This window comes from Arvicola amphibius, chromosome 12 (assembly GCF_903992535.2).
Source record: "Arvicola amphibius chromosome 12, mArvAmp1.2, whole genome shotgun sequence".
Classification (NCBI taxonomy): Eukaryota; Metazoa; Chordata; class Mammalia; order Rodentia; family Cricetidae; genus Arvicola; species Arvicola amphibius.
The window spans coordinates 28,680,310-28,699,485 of record NC_052058.2 but is presented as its reverse complement, the minus strand read 5'-3'; the positions used below and the strand labels follow the sequence as shown (position 1 = coordinate 28,699,485).

Sequence of the window (19,176 nt, the reverse complement as noted above, 5' to 3'; positions counted from 1 at the left end):
CGGATTCCTGAAGTGTGACACAGTTCTAAGATTCTGGGCCCTGTCTGCCTCAGCAGAGTAAAAAGTTCTCCATGAAGTTGGGAAGGCAGATGTGTAGCTGGGGACTGCTGAGAGACCTATTTGGCTTCCTCTTTCTCCGAAGGTCTGTAGAACCATGCCTGGGCATGACCAAGATGAGCTTCAGGCTATAGGGGCTGGCGCTAGCTGAAAGGAACTTACAGGGTGTGGGTGAGTGTTTCTCCTTCTGCCTAGAGTTAAGTAATAGTAACATCCTGTGTAAGAGAACGCGAATGTGGTTTTCTGCTAAACTCCAATATTTTAGGGCTATTTATTGGATGTGTTTAATCTCGGGCCAATTTAGCCAGTAGCAGACTAATAAAATAACAAATGTGGGCTTGCTGCCAGGACAAATGTTGACTTACCCTTCTCATGTTGACTAAAATGAATAACTTTGAAAGTAATTGAGGAGTGCGGGCCTTGGCCAATGCCGCAGTCTGAAACAGTGCCGCTGTTTTCTTTTCCTGGCACTCCTGAGAGGCTGTGTGAGCGACCTGTGCTGCTGCCTGCTCCAGCTCTGTGACAGGCCCATATTTTACGGAGTTATTTTCCAAAGTTCTTTCTTTTTTAACATCCCCTAACCCCCAAGCCCATAAACCTTCATTCAGCAAAACATGAATGTCCTTGTGGCAGACAAGGACATTACACTTTTCCAAAATGGGGCCCAAACTTCAATGAAAATGAGAATTAAGGCAATAATTTAAGCTGGGCAGGGGGGCACATGTAGTATAATGTAGTGTTAGGATAGAGGCTGAGGGAAGAGAAGGACCCTTGTTTGAGACCAGATTGAGCTGCATAGTGAAACTCTTTATCAAAATAATAATAATAGGGTTTGGGGACTTAGCTCAGTGGTAGAGTGCTTGCCTAGCAAGCGCAAGGCCCTGGGTTCAGTCTTTAGCTTCAAAAAAGAAAGACAAAATAATAATCTTAGTAAGTTCAGATTCTTCCTTCAGAAACAAACCATGCTGGACATTTCCCCTCGGTGTTTGTTAGAAATGAGTTGCTTCTCCGGGGTACAGGGAATGAGAATGGCTCCCTCCTCGCTTTCCCTAGCCACCACTCCTCCTGCCTTTTGCCACTGGGTTTATTCAAACACAAGAGGGCTGTAAGTACTTTGCCAGCGTGGTTTGGACTTGAAGGAAGCCAAAGACCACAGAGTTTGTCCTAGCAAATGAGTTCTTTTCTGTCTTTACTGTTTTGTTTTTGTTTGTTCTCTTGCACTGGATGGGAAGCTGTTTGGATGGGACTTGTCTGAGTTCAGCCAGCTGTCTTGTTGTCTACTCGCTGACCAAGTCTCTCTAAAAGCAGCTGTCTCCCAGGCCAGTGCTAGCCCATAGCTGCGGATGGGTTTGGGAGGCTGTGTGCTGCAGGAAGCAGGATGCACGGAGGATGAATGTCTTTTCTTCAGCCTTAGCATGCTCACAGCGGGGGAGGGGCTGTGTTTTAGTGGTTTTGTTTTTGGTTTTTTAATTTCTTTTTCTTTCTGTGTATCTTGTGTGTGTGTGTGTGTGTGATAGGTATTGAATCCAGGAGCTCATGCATGTTGAAAGCAAGCTCTGCCACTGTTATGTACCTTAAGCCCCTATAGATCCAGTTTTATGACCCTTAATCAATGGTTCCACTATAACTTCCCTGTCGACTACTTGTTTTGTCTTGAGACAGGGTTTCTCTGTGTAGCCCTGGCTGTCCTGGAACTCACTCTATAGACCAGGTTGGTCTCGAACTCAGAGACCATGCCTGCCTCTGCCTAGCGAGCGCTGGGATTAAAGGTGTACGCCACCACACCTGGCCTGTCATCTACCTTTGAATGTTTCTGCAATCAAAGGTGGGAAGACTCTTCAGCACCTTGGCCTAGCTATGTGGCAGCCTGACCACAGTGTGGTATAAACCTGACCTGATCCAGCGTGTTCCTGGGATATTATTTCTCCTGGCTCTCCTTGTTCCCCTCATTAGCAAAAACAAAACAAACAAATCCTAGCTTTTCAGTGTTTTGTTTTCCTTTGTAAGAAGGAAATTGGGGTGTTTTCCTCCTAGCACCCTACACGAAAGAAAGAATCGAGCCATTTCTTAAAAGGGGAAATGCAGTTTCCCTGTGTGCCCAGTGCAGGGCGGGCAGCCAGACTCACAGCTGGCAAAAACAAACAAGGGTGTGGTCTCCTCTGTGGCGATCAGCTAGTCCAAAGCTGTAGGGGACCCTTCCTGGCTCTGTTGGGATGCTTGAGAAAGCCCAGAATCCCAGCTAGTCCAAAGCTATAGGGGACCCTTCCTGGCTCTGTTGGGATGCTTGAGAAAGCCCAGAATCCCTGTCGAAATCATGGATCAATATCTGTAAAGGAAAGTTAGAGTTCTGAGCTGAGTTTGAAGACAGGTTGCCACCTCGTGGGTTCAGAACCAATCATACTGAAGACAGTGTCACTCGTTTAACCAGTAAAGCCAGGTTTCCTCTGGAATTTGGGTTTTGTTGTTTGCCTTTCATCTTCTGGCAACAGACGACACCCGTCTAATTAACTATGTGCCAAGGGAAAGAGAGCAGGATGAAGAATAATAGTGGAAATTTTGGAATGACGAACAATTATTTCATTATTGTCCTTTTATTTTCCACAAAGGGAGACTCGCCAGCTCCAAGAACCTTCTCTAACTGCCCTCCAGCCCCGCTCCTCTGTTGTTTAAACCGTTCCAAGATCTCCTTTTAGCAACCTGCGTGTCCTGCCCATGCCTCTTGTCATCCTGCCTTGCGTGCTGATCCCCTCTCCTGCCCCCTCCCGTCCAGCCACAGCTAACATTGGCTCTTGGGACTCTGTCAGGGTCCACCTTGGCTTTCCTTTTGCAGCTGGCTGACACTCCCTGAAAAATGTTACTGCAGGTTTCAGTGAAGCCCACTTTGCGCTTACTAGGTTAAACAAATACTCTCTCCCACAAATGCGTTAATTATAAACATGCCGGTGGCACTTTCACCATAGGGAAATCCACGGACGCCGCGCTAGTTTTTCCTAGCTCCTGTGACAAAGACCCATAAGGCTTAAGCACCCATGTATTGTGTCTCTGTTCTGGAGACAAAATAACTGATAGCAAGGTATCCCCTGAGCCTGACCGGGACTGCTTCCCTGCTGCTTCTGCTTTTCTCTGGCTTGTGTGTTCACCTCTCAGTCATTATGTGTCTATATCTCTGTGTCTCTGTCTAAAGCTTCCCTTCATATAAGAACATCTGTGATTGGACTCTGACTAGTATGACCTCATCTTGATTTATTTACGAAGATCCTAGGTCCCAATAAGGCCACATTCACAGACTGTGGGTTTCGAGCTTGTGTGTACATTTTCATAGGTACCAGGAATATATATGTCTGTATATTTTTGTGGGGGGTTCACTCACCTATAGCAACACCGTAACCGCATGTCCAAGTTGACATCACCGGTAATCAGGCCTCACAAGATCGTGTCCCCTCCGATGTAATATGCTGAGGCATGCCCTTCTGATGCGCTCTCGCTGAAATACCAACAGCAAAGTTTCTAAACCTCGTCAGGAAGAAACATCACACTGCTCCAGTGAGAGGCATCTGTAGAGCAACTGGCCATTGCGCCTCCAAAGTCTCAGCTAGACAGCTGCAGCAGTGCTGTAAGGTAGCTAGAGCGCTCTTTGTGGGGACCTGTCCCTGACTGGAGAAGGTCGTGAAGGATGAGGCAATGAAATATAATTAATATGGGGTTTCAAACTGGGTCCTAGAGGAGAAACAGGACAGTAGTGGGAAGTGTGGTGAATCCCAGTGACTCTCCTACATCCAGCTCGCAGTGTTGTGCCAATGCTAGCTTCTTCGTCCTGATAAATGTCCCTGGTTGTGTACAGCATGAACATGAGAGGAGGTTCGGTAAAAGGAAATGCCCTGTACTGTTTTTACAACTTGTCTATGAATCTAAAATTACTTCAGTGTCAATTTTTTGAAAAAGGATATACATATGTGGACTGATAAGTTCACCTTTTCTTGGCAGAAATGGAGAAGGGTCATAAAAGACATACCAGTTTCCCAGTCCTGTTCACTGAGTACCTGCTAGTCACAAAGCCCATGGCATGTGTGTCATCATCTGCAAGATCGAATGGCAGAGCAGAGGTATATTGTCCACGTTTGCCTTTGCTGTCTGAGGTATGTGACCTCATGGTGGCCTTTACGGTCCCCAGACGTCTGTGGACTCTTCTATAGGATGAGGATAATGCCATGAGGGATGTTCTTAAGATACCATGAGCATGCCATGAAAAGCTCTAAGCCCAGTGACTGCCACAGACTCAAGGCCCCAATAAAAGGCAGCTGTTTCCCATGGAGTTCTCCATAAGCATTGTGTGGTTATTCCCCTGTTTTCCCCTTGAAGAAGTTGTGGATGACATATATCCCATAGGAAATATAAGAGCCAGACTAAGATAGATGACTGATTGATGTACAGTATATAGCCCATTCACAACCACTTGTTCAGAAAGCATCAACATGAGAAGGGAGATATTAGCAATCCTTGAAAGGACAAGCTGTGAAGCAAGTTGTCACTGTCCTCTAAGGGCTGTTGGAAGTAGAGCTTATGGCTTGGTGGGAAGAGAGCCAGTACAAGTGTCGGCGAGTGGTGAAGGACAGCCACTGACAGGCAGGGAAGGCCTTGGCAAGAGCAGGTGAGACCTGGAAGTCTTGAAGGACGAGTCTTGAGCATAAACTGTAAATCAGTGTGAACAGTTTGGGGCACTAAGAGGAGGATGGGAATGAACTTTACACTGGTTTGATTGGCACCAAAGGGTGGGGAGCTGGGAGGCCTTACTTCCTCCTTCATAGAAGAGTGGAGATGGAAAGAGAAGCCCGATTTAGGGGGAGCCATGGGGAAAGCAAAGCATGTTTTCAGATTAAAACAAATACAGCAAGGGCAGCGGACTCCTGCCTGGGGACAGTCTGATTCTGAAGGCATTCTTTTTATTGTGTGCGTCTAAAGGAAGTTAGCTGAGCACCATCAGATCATCTTAGGAAGTGTACTGATTAGGAGCCTGTGTGTGAATTCATAAAAGCTGAAGCAACAACAAAACCAAAATGGAACAAGAAACAGTAACAGAAGAGGGCCCAGGGAGCCTGGAGCCGGACTGGTGCCTCCCTGACTTGGACTTCAATGTTGTAACGCAGCTCTCCCAGCCCCACTATTGGGTGTCTTCACTGAGTTACTGATGCTCTGTGGTGGTGTTTCTTCTGTGCTGATGATGGCTGCTTCCAGTCCCCTCCACACAGGGCTCTCCGAATGAGCTCAGGGACTCATCTTTCCCCCTTCTGCATTTGATGATACATTTTTTTCAGTATAATTTTCTGTCCATCATAAAAAATACTTTTTTAAAAAAGATAATTTCATTTTCTGCCACAGGCAAGATTGCGGCTTGAGACTGTGCTTTTGATGATTATCAACCTGTGGCAGTCTGTGCTTTTTGACAGTTAATCAACCTGTGGCACATCCTGTTTTCTTCATCTCAAATCACCCCAACCTCATTTTATTGTGAAGTGGATCCAAGGGATTGTATCATTTAAAATGGCCTTTATTCATACACCAGAGGAAGTTGATAATGTTTGGACTGATTTCTAGGCTGATTTTTTTCATCAGGACTGTCAGTTCCCCAGTGGTCACAGGGAGACTTACAATTAATCATAAAAGTTTGGCCTATACCTTAGACTTGCTTCTAATTAGCTCTGTAATTAAAATAAACCATTTCTATGAATTTACTTTCTGCCTTGTGGCTTTATTACCTTTACTCTGCGCAGCCCAGGCTGCTTCCTCTGAGTTCTCCTCACTACTCCACCCTTCTTCCCAGTGTTCTCTCGATGCCCCCAAAATCCTGCCTGACTGTTGGCCGTTTAACTCTTTAGTGAAGCAATCACAGCGAAGTATCTTCACGCAGTGTGAAGGATATTCCACAGCACTGCTTTACTTAGAAAGTAAAATGTACTGGAATAGGGATTACTCATGCGGAAACAAAGTCAACCATAGCCCCTGTTCATCGGGGGAGGACCCTACATGTCCAGCCCTAGGTAGAAACTGCAGGTCAAGTTTGTGACGTGACCCGGGGTGCCTGTGGGAAAGTACAATGCCTGAGGGTGTCACCTTGAGGTTTGTCACATTCTGAGGCTGAAGGCTACTGAGTAGCAGTGTCAGTAACAGTCAGCTCTGGCACACTTCCTGTGAGACTTGAGTTAAAAATAATGTGTTTCTAATAGTTGGAAAATAATGCTTCTGTCATAAGAACTATATGACACTTGAATTTTTGTGTTCATCCATGAAGTGTTTAATGGTCCACACCCATATTGGTTAATTTGTATATTATTGATATCTGGCAGAAGAAATAAATGTTTAAGACAGAGACCGTATGTTCCACAGAGTCTAAACTCCTTACTTTCTGCTCTTCTACAGAAGAAATTAGCTGGCCCCAGGCTGCTAACCATGGCTCTAATGTCAGCCTGCCTCAGATTATTGTGCCCCTTCCACTTTTTGTTAATCCAACTGGACGGTTTTAATTCAGCCGATCACCTGAGACCTTGGTTTCTTCACCTTTCAAATGGGCACGATAGGTAATTAACTTAAAAGCATGTTGAGAGAAATAAACTAGTGACTTTTATATGTTAAGCTCTGAGATAAAACCCTGTAGCCTTTAAAGTCAAGAGCCTTTACCCCCAGAACTTGGGAGGCAGATGTAAGTGGTCTCTGTGAGTGGGAGGCCAGCCTGGTCTACAGAGTGAGTTCCAGGTCAGCCAAAGCTACAGAATAAGACCCTGTCTTGAAAACAGCAGCAACAAAAAGGAGCCTGTTGTCAGTATTAGTATGATATCGTGTATTTATTGGAAATCAGGCACCATGAGATGGTAACTTGGTATTTAACATGAGGGTGATGACAGCCTCCTTAGAGAGCCAGAGGGTGGACCAGAGGTAATGCCAGCACCCACAGCTGGAGCTATGTGAAGGCCTGTCACGTGACCCTCTCCACTCACGGGCAGAGGCAACCACCGACACAAACACTTCTCACCTCTGCCTGACTCCTAGCCGGAAGCAGGGCCGTTGCCTTGCCCTGCCGTAATGTGGTCTAAGTGCCTGTGGCACCCCTGGGGAGTGGTGGTGGTTCGGTAAAGGTGGGATCCCAGGGCAGCTGCAGACATGATCGACAGACACTGTCTTCATACTGTGCCCAGCCCCACTCTGTCTGCAAAATAAACAGAGACAACGGGGTCCCCTGTAGGTCTTTTCCGGCGGAACTGCTGTGAAGGAAGAGAGAAACGGTGCTGCATTCTGCTGTTCCTGCTGTGGTAGGCGGTTTCTTACGTGATAACCGTCTGCTTTGCTTTTTACATCTCGGGAGGCAGAGTAGGGGATAGAAAGGTCACTGTGCCTCCCTAGCAAACGAATTTAAAAAGACATTAAGAGAAACTCGTGCTAAAAGTACAGTCACACAGAGTGCTGTATTCCCTTTTGTTTGCAGTTGGCTCATTAATACATTAATTCTTTAGGGAAAAATATGGCCATCTTCATTCTCTTTCCTACCCACACCTCCCCACTTCTTTTACTTCTTTTTCTCCTCCCTTTCCTCTGAATAGGGAAAAAAAATTGCATAAAAGTCAATGTTAATTCATGATAGAAATCCATAGCGAACTTGATATCAAGAGAACTTTCTCTACTTGATAAAGGGTCTCTCTTTCATGCTCTCATCAAGTACAATAAACACAAAATGAATGTTTAAAAATAGCAACTTCGGCAAGTAGGTAGTTGGAGATCTGGCCCAGCAGTCAAAAGCACTTGCTGCTCTTGCAGAGACCCAGGTTTGGTTCCCAACATCCACATGGTGGCTCACAACCATCCATAACTCTAGTTCCAAGGAATCTAGCATCCTTTTCTGGCTTCCAAGGGCACCAAGCAAATACATAATATACATATCTATATGCAGGGAAATATTCACATACATAAAAAGGTTTTATATAGATTAATGCAAGAACTTATAAAAGTCTTTATTCTGGTAATTCAACAGGAAATACAGATTCACAAATACAGAACAAGGTGGAAGCTGTTGTGGGTTCAGCTGCCATTCTGCCCAAGGAGATATGAACAACCATAAGGTTTGCTTCTACTCCAACCTGCCAAATAGGGGCAAGAGGGACCCTCCTCTTCCTTATAAGAGATCATGTCCACACACAGAAGCCATGACCTAAGGCTGGTACCCCACAACTGTTGGGAGAATGAATTCCCACAACACATAGATAAATATTTCTTTAAAATATATGTATTTTATCTTATTTATTTATTTTAACCACTTTGAGAGCTGAGCCTGGTGACATATATTTGCAGTGCCACCCTTGGGAACTAGTGGCAAGAAGACAGGAATTCAAGATCTGCCTCCACTACATAGTTCTAGGCCAGCCAAGACTATGCAAAACTTTATTTAGAATCAGCAATTAAACTAGTGTACTAATCTAACTTGTAATGAACACTGTACAGGCAGTCCTAATTAGTGTAACAAAACAATAAAGCCTAGAAAAGATTAAACAGAACTTTTGTTATTCAAACTTACTACCTCACCTCCCCCACACACCCTTTAAGAGTTCTTTAGTGATGGGCCTTCCTGCCTACCCTTCAGATCCCGCGGTGGTGGTGTGTGCACTGGAAACTGATGCGGCGAAGATTGGAAATAACCAAAAATAGTCCTTTTATAATTATTCAAGTTTAATACAAAGGGAGATAAGGGAACTTACAGAACCAAGGGTCCAGCGGAGTGACCGCGGGGCAAACGAACGGGGCGCCTTCCGGCTCCCCAATCCTATTTAAGGGGCATGGCTACCCCGCTGGAGCAGCCACGCCCCTGAACGCAGGGATTGGGCCAGCTGCCCCAACATCTCCCCTTTTTTGTCTAAATAAGACAGATTCAGAAACCAAATACAACTATATACAATGGGAACTGATCATATAAAATTACAAAAAGTAAACAATATCAGGCGAGAAGTATATAACGAAGAATTTTTCTAATCACTCTACTTTGAGAAGTCTAAATAATCTAGAAGGTAGCTACCATTGTCTAATCTTCAACCCCATCAAAGATCTGAGAAGGAGAGTAAAATTACCAAAGCAACCAGGAAGCACAAACGAGAAACTTCCAAAATGTGCAACAGAAGACAGAGACAATTGACTACCTGGGCAACCACACGAAGTCTTGATAGCAATGTTGAGGCAACCAACTTTGGCTGAGGCCTGAAAAAACCTGACATACCATTATACAATGGCAAGGAACCTTTAGTAGAACTATCCTATCCTGTCTTGGCAAGATAAGACAATTCTGTTTTATCCACTTATGGATATTTTGTACTTTAGTCAGTAATGGAGGTATGGGCTTTTCTTTGCCCCAAGGCCAGTTCTGCCAAGTAGAAGACAAACTCCCAGTGGAGTGTCTTTGGTGCTCAACGTTCTCTCGGGAGTAGAGCATTGTTGCCAGGAGTGATTGTGTCTCAAAAATACAAAACTGTAGGTTAGATTAAAGGCCATGTTCTACAGTTCTTCAAAGAGGTTGAAGATTATGCTATCTATACTAAATACAACCTCTATGTGTCTAAAAAACCTGATTGTCCTAAATATAAATATGACCAACATATAATTCTCAACACTTATGTAACTGTATGACTAATAGAATAGACGACTGTGCAAAAAATGAAGACAATGATTTCCAAATGTAAACAGGGTCCTTACATAAATAATATCTGAGGTAGAAATGTACAGTGCAATATGGTAAACAATGTCATTACATAAATAATATCAGAGGTAGAGATGTACATTGCAATATAGTAAACAATGTCAATATAACAATTGTTTCAAACAGAGGTGGTATCATACTCTCATATAATGTTCAATATATCAATATACAAGAATCAACACTCATATAGTTTTTTTTTTAAAAAAAAGAAAAACAATAACTCACAAAAATCAATTATTCCTTCAGATCACCAGTTAATCCCTCCCTCCCCCCCCCTTTTTTTTTTTTAATACATATAGATATACACATAAATTATACCCCTGAGTCCATATAAAGCCTTCCACAACCCGACCACCCTATACCAGCCGCCAATTAGTGTCCCTAAATCTGAGGGTAAACTTTATTGGGGGGGGGGGGGGGGGCGTCGTCATCCAAGATTGCTTCCAGCTGACATAGGGGCGACTTTTCTTCCCAGGGGTTCCTTTTTCTGCTTCATGGAAATGTCTGCTGGATACTGTGGGCCTGAAGCCCGAAGATGGATGCCCCAACGGTACAGAGGAACTTTGGGTGACTGTCCAGGCAGCGAGTTGTCTCTGTCATTTCTAGAGTTTTATAAGTTACTTATTTCTTGTTTACTTAGGTAGCATTATAGCCTTCTGGAGTCTTTGATGGAGTTGAAGAATAAATAGATACTTATAGCTTTCCTTAGTTATGATAAAAGATAAAATAGATTTAAATATTGTAACTGTAATTCTTGCTTGATAACTGTTTTGTTACATGTAATTTTGCTATGTTAAAGTTGAAGCCTTTCTTTTTTGTTTAAACAGAAAAAGGGGAAATGATGGAGGAGAGTTATCTGTCTATGTTTCTTTCATTGGTTAATTAATAAAGAAAACTGCCTTGGCCCTTTAAGAGAGGTGGAGTAGACAGAACAGAATTGTGGGAACAAGGAAGTAGAGTTGGAGAGACGCTTCAGGCATTCGCCATAGTGAGTCTCCATGCTGCTCTCCGAGATGGACACAGGTTAAGATCTCTCCTGGTAAGCCACAACTCGTGGTGCTACCCAGATTACTAAATATGGGTTAAAGGAAGATATGAGAATTAGCCAATAAGAGGCTGAAACTATGGGCCAGGCAGTGTTTTAAAAGAATAAAGTTTCCGTGTAATTATTTTGGGTAAAGCTAGCCGGCGGCGGATTAGCTGGTTGCTGGGAACTGGGCGGCGGGAACGCAGCCCCGCCGCTTCACACTACAGGAAACAGTACATTTTGTGCTGGGTGTGGCACTGGCCTTGCCCAGCATGGTCTGGCAATGCGCGTTGTTGGATCAGACAGGCTCTCTGCAGGTTATGTTCTGTCGTCTTCCTGCAAACCCAAAAACATCTTCGGTATTGCGTTTGCTCGTTCTCAGTAATGCTATTTACTTAGAATCTGGAAATATTTTCTCAGAGGGCCTTTTAGACAGTAGTAAGATGTAGCTGGAGACAGACTGAGTAAATGGAAAGGAAAAATCGAATTAGGCCAAGAATTGTTTTTAATCTCTTATTCTTACAGCAGCCCTCAAGGATAGCACCATAATTCATATTTCGCTCATGTGTGTCAGACATAAAGCCTGCCCCCCCCTCCACGTAGATCCTATAACCTGTAAGTATTTAAGTTCTGAAGTTGCACCTGCCTGCATTGCTGGATCACAGCATGAAAACACAGGGTGGCTTCTGGTTCATTCCTTTTGGCTTAGGAATGTCAGATCACCAAAGAGCAGCCTGCTGTTGACTCCCTTAGGGGCCATGCGGCAGTGAAGCAGTTCTGACTACCATTCCGTGAAGCAGCCCTGTGCTGGGCCAGTGTTGGCATTGACTATGTATCCTATAGCTGTATGGATAATGCAGATCTAAGTGGGCCATCTAACCTGGGCAACAAAGTTAGACATCACGGAAGGTGGAGCAGAGCTAGGTCATCCTACAGCCAGCCAACTGCATTCCCTGCCCTGCTTTAAAGCAGGACCCGCAGCTGCTTTCACCCTTCGACCTCTCCATTCTGATACAGCTTTACCTGTGGAAATGAGACTTCTGGGCTCCAAGGTTTATCCAAGACCAAGCCCTTTCCCCTCTGGGACTTTACTCACGTGCTGCGATGCAGTTTATGCCGCCAAAGGGAACGAGAGTGCCACCCTGGCCTTTAGATGAAAGTAGGAGCATTTAGGGAAATTCAGGAGTGCTTAAGAGGCTGCATGTGCACAACACACACACGTGGACTCAGTCTGCTGAGAGTGCAGATATGATGTAAGTGGGGGGGGGCAGATTTTAAAAATTATCTTCCAGGCACTGGTGACCAGGAACTGGGCAAGGAGCATCCTAAAGGACATCACCACCTGGATGCAGTTGGCTTTTGGACCTTTCTTGTCAGGACCCCCGTCCTTTGTAGTGCAGTCTCTCATGTAAGGAGATTCGCCTATTGCATTTTAAAACTCAGCCTCTCTAATGTTTCGAGGATTGTCTGCTGTCAGCTCATTTAGCATGCCCAGAAGTCAGAGAGGTTCCTGGCAGCCGGGTCCATCCGGTCCTAGAAAAGCAACTGACTGCATTACGAACTCGCAGCTCACTCTCTGGCACCATGGAATTGTTTTAAATGTCTATAAGTTTAAATTTTTTTATACTTAAAATGTCAGCAAGTAGGATGAGTCTTAAGAGGGCACTTCTAATTTCTGAGACCGGCAAGGGCATCAGATGACATGAAAACCTCCCAGATGGGTTCTAGATTCAGGAAGGACTTCTTCAAACATCTGTAGGAATCCCCTGAAGAACTGGAAATTCCAGCTCAATCCTCCAAACTTTTAGAACAGTGGATGAAAAGGAAAGCTGAACACCTTGTGGGGGATGTGTGTGTGGGGGGGACAGGAAGGCTCCCTTGGTGATTGATTGATTGAAGTCTGCTGCAACTGGTTGATTTGACATTTTCCATCACCATTTGGTGTCTTCACGTGCTGTCCAGCATTTACTACAGGTCAGATGGAGCTTAGGAAATGAGAGCAACTGTTCTCTTTGTCTTGCAAAGTGTTTGCTTTCCTGACTGGCGTCCCTTGGAATAGGGAGCCACCCTTTCCTCAGCCAGCCAGCTCTGGAGTCACTTACAGATTTGCAGCTGATGGTGGAGGTGACTTTGAAAATGTGTGGCTATAAATAGTATGGAACCAATACCCATGATGCAAATTTCTCCCTGTACATTTTCTTTCGCCATTCGATATTTCACAAATTTTAACATGTGTTTTTCCATTATTGTAGCCGCAAAGATACTTTGTTATGATCCTAGAAATAAAACTTATTATAAAAAGACTATTTGGAGCTGGTCCGATGTCCCAGCCAGTTAGTGTGCTTGCCACTAAGACTGACAACCTGGGATCCACATGATGGGAGAAAAGAAACAACTCTGGAAAACTGTCCTCTGACCCTTCCTCTACATACAGAGAGAGTAGTAAATACTTTAAAAATAGGTTTTTACTTGATGAATTAAAAGCAATCTTTGTACTTTAGAAAAATGAATAGACAAAGCATACAGAAGAATGGCTCTAGCAAGGTGTGCTGGAAAGGGTTTTTAAAGCATGAAGCCAGAAGCAGCAAAAGACATGCCACCTGCCTGGCAAGGTCCTTGGCTGGGAAACCAGAGCGGCTTCTCTCTCCAGCAACGAAAGAAGGGGTCCACTAAGTGAAAGCTCTGAATGAAACTCTCACTGATGGGAGGGTGTTGGATATGGGGATGGGGGAGCAGGCTGGATCCCTACCCTTCTGCCTCTGTCTGAATCTCTTGTCACTTCTCTGACTGCTCAGCCAGCTCATCCATGTAGATGCTAGCTAGGGTCTATAGCTCACCCTAGCATGGAGCAGGATGAATGTGATGTGGCAGATATATTCAAGATCGGCTTTGACATTGTCCTCTATTTTTTTTTTCTAACTCTACAGGAACCTAGTAATAAAAGGGTCAAACCCCTTTCAAGAGTCACGTCACTAGCAAACCTCATCCCACCTGTGAAGACCACTCCGTTAAAGCGTTTCAGCCAAACCTTGCAGGTAAGGGAGCATGGACTTGGGTTGCAGTCAAACCTTACAGGAAAGGGAGCGTGGACTTGGGTTGCAGAAAGCTATGCTGTGCTTGCGTCCAGAATGTCTGTTGGTTTCAGGCCGACGTGCATCACCACCTGCTGCTGTAGAGGCGTGCAGATGAAGGATATGGGGGGGGATGTGTGCAAGTTGTAACCCCCGTCAGGCAGGGTCAGGGCCACTTCTCTTCGGTTGCACTTCCAAGTCAGGAGTCTCATCCGGAATACTCTTACTGGTTTTGCCCAGTAATGTTTCTGAACTCCTGAGATATCAGCATGTGGTATGAGCTGGATGGCAGCAGAACTTGGTGGTTTCAACCAGGGTCAGCAAGGTGTGGGGGATGGGGGAACATCTGTCACCTCTTTGTTTATGTCTCATGAACTAATGATGATTTCTGCTTTTTTTTTTTTTTTTTTTTTTTTTTTTTGGTTGTTTGAGACAGGGTTTCTCTGTGTAACAATCCTAGCTATCCTGGAACTAGCTTTTGTAGACCATGCTGACCTCAAACTCACAGAGATTCACCTGCCTCTGCCTCCCGAGTGCTGGGGTTAAAGGCGTGTGCTACCACTACCTGGCCAGGGTGGTATTTCTTATATGTGGAAACCACAGGAAATTCTAAGTTTGAAGTCCATAAGGAGTTTGATTTGGACACATCTGTGCCTGTCTGTTTACAGAAAAGGTTTGTCTACCTCCGGGTTAAACAAAAGCCCCGAAATGTCTTGGTTCTCTGTTTGAAGACTGCCAATCTTGGGCAGGCAACTTAGTGTTTCTAAGTCTTGCATTTATTCCTTAGAGGTAAATTTATCATGCAGTCACCATTGTGGCTTATAAAAGGCCATAGCTCCTTTGTAGAATAATTGTAAAGATTTATGAGATAATAAATTCAAGAGCCTTTAGTTATGACTAGCTATGTAGTGAGTACTGTCTACAGTAGTAATTTTTAGTTAACAAGTTGTTTTCAAGCACCGCTATATTTTTATTTTGTGTGTGCATGCATGCGTGTGGAGGGGGAGCCATGTACGTGCCCTGATGCTTATGTGGAGGTCAGAAGACAGCTTGAGAGGAGTCAGTTCTCTCCTTCTACTGTGAAGCTCCCAGGAATTGAACATGGTCACCAGACTTGGCAGCAGGTGCCTTTACCCACTGAGCCATTTCACCGGGGTTTCCCTGTAGCTTTGGAGCCTGTCCTGGAACTTGCTCTGTAGACCAGGCTGGCCTCGAACTCACAGAGATCCGCCTGCACCAAGCCTATTCTTTAACTTCTTACTGTAGCTTGCCTTTTGAAGTGAAGGTTGGGATCTAGCCACAGCCTTGGAACCAATTTGTAACCATAAAAATATCCTTTTAGACTGCATCCCACAAAAGTCAGCCCATGAGGTCTCACGCAGCAAGCTGATCCTGCCATTGTCTTGCGTATTTGTGTTTAGCAATGTTTTTATCTTGACCTTGAACGTTTAAGAAAATTGTTGCCTGGAGAGATGCTTCCAGGTGAAGATTTCTCCTTGGTTCTTATCTTCTCAAAGGAAAGAATTTAGGTAACCATGGAGCTTAAGCAGAAGTTTGTGTACCAAAACAAAGCTTTCACACAGGAGAGGTTGAAGTGATTGACCCAGAGACATACCTCATGCCCACAGTCATTACCTGAGAATGCTTTGAGCTTCTCCTACAGCCCTTTGCACCCCTGCTTCCTTACTGTTTGATTATGCACCACAGCCCTGTGATGCCATCCCTCCCTACCACTTGCCCCTCTATACCCACCTCTCTCTTAACGCTGCTGTCAATCATGAATGAATATCTTACCACCCAGTTAGGTCTGGGTTTGGCTCCATCTGTCTCAGTGCCTGGGACTGTGAACTCCTGGTTATCCTCTGGTCTCTTAGTGGGAAAAACAGAGAAAGAAAATAAGATTTTGCAGGGGAGTCGGCCTTCAGAGCAAGCAGAAAAAGATGTGTTTGCCTACCGTCCCTTGTGGCCAGTGTCTCCGCCCTCTGGACGACTTTACTGCGGGCTTTTCCTGGAAGATTCATTATCACCTGAGTCCTGCACATCTGGTCTTTTGCTGAGTTCTGCTTTTTGAAAAGTCTTTAGACTGTCAACTGTGTTTGACCCTTTCCTCTCCAGCCTTGGTTCAGTAGTGAGAGTCAATAGCTCACTGTGTGCTATTTCATCCTTTGATGTTGGGTCCCTATACTAATGGCCTCTCTTGCTACTGTTTCTCGCAGGAAGTCCACCCTATGCCAGGGAAGGCCTCACTCGTTCTACAAGTATCAAGTGAGCCTTCACCTTGCACTGGGCTCTTCCTGCATCTGGGTTCTTTTCTCAGGATGGAGTTGCCTTCTGGTAGATTCATAGCAGTTCTGGGCTTCACTTTGCCACATGACAGTAACAAGTTAGGGTCAAGTAGCTAGCCTACTCTACAATTGCCCTTGGAGCTGTTGGTCCCATTACTAGCTAATATTGCCTTGTCTGGCTTGTCAACCTTTGCGTTGTGTTTCTGAGAACACTGTATACTCCCCTGTAGCCCATCCTGATTACATACTTCACCATTTTCCTTTAGACTTCCCAGGCTATCTTTTTTTTTTTTTCTGATTCCTAGGGGTCCTGCACAGGAAACACTATAGTAAAAAGTTGATCATCTTAGAAATGTACATTGACCTAGAGAACTGGGAAAGAAAGAAATTAATTAAGCGATGTCTGAAACCAGCAGACTGAGACCAAGCAAGGATGAGACAGCCAGACCCGAGGGAGAGTCTGCCATGTGAAAATTGTCTTCTAAATCTTCAGAGATATTTTTCTTTTACAAAATAAATTTCTGCTGACCTTTTTTAACTATCATGATAAATAGCTACCACTAGGCTGTATATATGGAACAGAAATAGAAAAGTTATTCATAATGGCTATGCACATAGAAATAGAGAACTTGAACAATATGGTATTTGAAGGGAAGAGGTTAGTGGATAGGAATACACCTCCAGCCTTGTATTTGAACACCATGCTCATGGGATGATCTGAGAGGATGGTGAATGCCAGCTTGCTCCCTTGGGACGTGCAGTGTAAGCTTCTGAGCATTGTTTACTAAACTGGTATCCTGCTCATTGCCTTCTCACTTCGTTGCTTCCCTTGCCAGCTAAAAAGGGAGAAAGTGCTGATGCAGCCAATAGAGCAGGGAGGATGAAGAGGAGGAGTGGGCCCCAGGGGCAGCTCAGGATCCAATGTCAAGCGGTTTCACCATTCTTTTAGCTATCCATTCATTCGTATTAGGGGAGAAAGAAAACAAGGGAGCACGGCTCGGCAAAACTTCTTGACACTTAGCACCTTATGCACCTGTGTGTATAATTTTCTATTTCAAAAAAATCATGAGCATGAGGCAAACTGGCTTATTTACTTCCCTTCTCTTAGTTTCTTTTATTTTTAGTAACAGAGATAACAAGGCAGGTGGTTTCCTACCAAACTTTTCATTTTGTAGATTTTTTATTGCATTTTTATTTGGGGGGAGGAGGTGGTTTGTACTTGCCATGGTGTGCATGTGGAGTTCAAAAGACAATTTATGCAAGTCAGTTCTCAAGTTCTACCACGTGGGCCCAGATGAGTGAACTCAGGTCATCAAGCTTGGTGGCAAATGCCTTTATCCACTGAGCCATCTCATCTGTGTGTGTCCACACCACCCCCCTTTTTTGTTGTTACTGAGAAAGGGCTTCTTTGTGTAGCCCAGGTTAGCCTAAGACAGTCCATGTATAGAGCTCATCCTCCTACCCTTGCCTTCCAAATGCCAAGATTAAAGGCATGTGCCACCATACCTGGCCCCTTTTTATGTATTTTTTTATTTGGAACAAGGTCTCACTAAGTTGCCTAGGTGAGCCTTTGTAACACCCGATTCTGTGTTACCCCTCGGTACAGTTCGCGCGCCACTGTACCTTACGCAAGTCGGACAAGGGCCTGGAGATTGAAAGAACACACAAAGAGACCTGGGTCATTCGAAAGGAGATCAGCCGAATGCCGTTTATTTAGCCTTGGGGAAAATCTTATATACCCCACTCCTGCCCAAGGAATTCCACCCAGGCAAGTGGGAAATTACCATATCTAACTGCTGCACAAGGACTCCCACCTAGGCAGGTGGGAAATTACCATACCAACAATAGAGTCAACAATGCCCTACAACAAATCACCAGGCGGGGCAGAGGGAGCACAGGAACAAACAGGATGCTTAGTCATCTGACCAGAAACCGTCCTCAAGGTGAGCCCCAGGAACAAGGGCAGACCCGGGCCCTACAAGCCTTGAACTCCCTCTGTAGCCCAGGCAGTTCTTACATTTTTTATTTCCCTTGCCTCAGCCTTATGAGTGACTGGGGTAGCACACCTGTGCCACCAGACCCAGCTAGCAGCTTGGTTTTGTGTTGCACTGTTTCTTTTCCCCTGGCTCCTGGCACTTCAGAGGCATATGGATCCTTTTGGATATCCAGTTTCATCTCTCAGGTTGAGTTCCTTTAATTATAGGCCAAGCAGTGACTCAGACCCAAACATGACGCTTCCATCAGTTCTTAGCGGTTCTCTCCTTGTGCGTCTACAGTCAGTGGAGGAGGATACTGGGCACTCTGATCTGGCATCCTCTTCCAGAAAGATTAAAAACCCATTTACAAGTGTGAGTGGTCTCAGAGGCAACACACTGCCGGGTTTGTTTCTCTTGCCTCCCGGCACTGATATGGGCTAGGAAGTTGAGTGAGCCTCAGCACAAAGGCAGCATTTATGGTGACGACAGGGTTCTCTGTCAGTTCCTCACCAGAAAAGGTTAGCACAGGACTGTGGGTAAGCCAAAGCACAGATGTCTGGATCCCCCAGGCCCATAAATCCCCACTCCAGCATGCCTGAGAGGGAAACCTGGCCCAGCTCTGAAAGGCGCCCGAGTGTGCGCCTCTCATGTGGAACAGGGAATACCAGCTCCCATGGGCCAGCTGCATGCTGAGCCCTGCCTCTCCGTGCACAGCTGTGCATGACTGCTAAACACATTTGAGTCAAGTCCAGCAAGGACGGAATTCATTGCCCTGGGAGGTTGGTGTTCATTCTCTTTGGACATGAACATCTTTCTTGTCTGTTACAAAGTGAGTGTTCCTTATGGGAAAACACAGAAAAAGAGGAAGAAACGGAATGTGCATGGCCTTCCATTCCAAAATAGCATTTTAATGTTTCTTCTTGGAATGACTTTGAGTATTAATGCATACTTTGTATGCCCTGAGCATAGCTTAGGTTCACTTATTCTGTCTAACCTCACTTGTGTGATCTGCTCACTTTGGGGTGCAGCTGCA

At 44.9% G+C, this 19,176-nt stretch overlaps 1 protein-coding gene across 1 annotated transcript in view; it reads left to right on the top strand.

Annotated features, from left to right (window-relative positions):
• Window positions 1–19,176, top strand: part of Arhgef3 (Rho guanine nucleotide exchange factor 3) — a 297,984-nt gene that overhangs the window by 241,591 nt on the left and 37,217 nt on the right. The window contains 1 exon segment of the mRNA XM_038350075.1: window positions 13,739–13,846. Coding sequence (XP_038206003.1) covers window positions 13,739–13,846 — 108 coding nt within the window.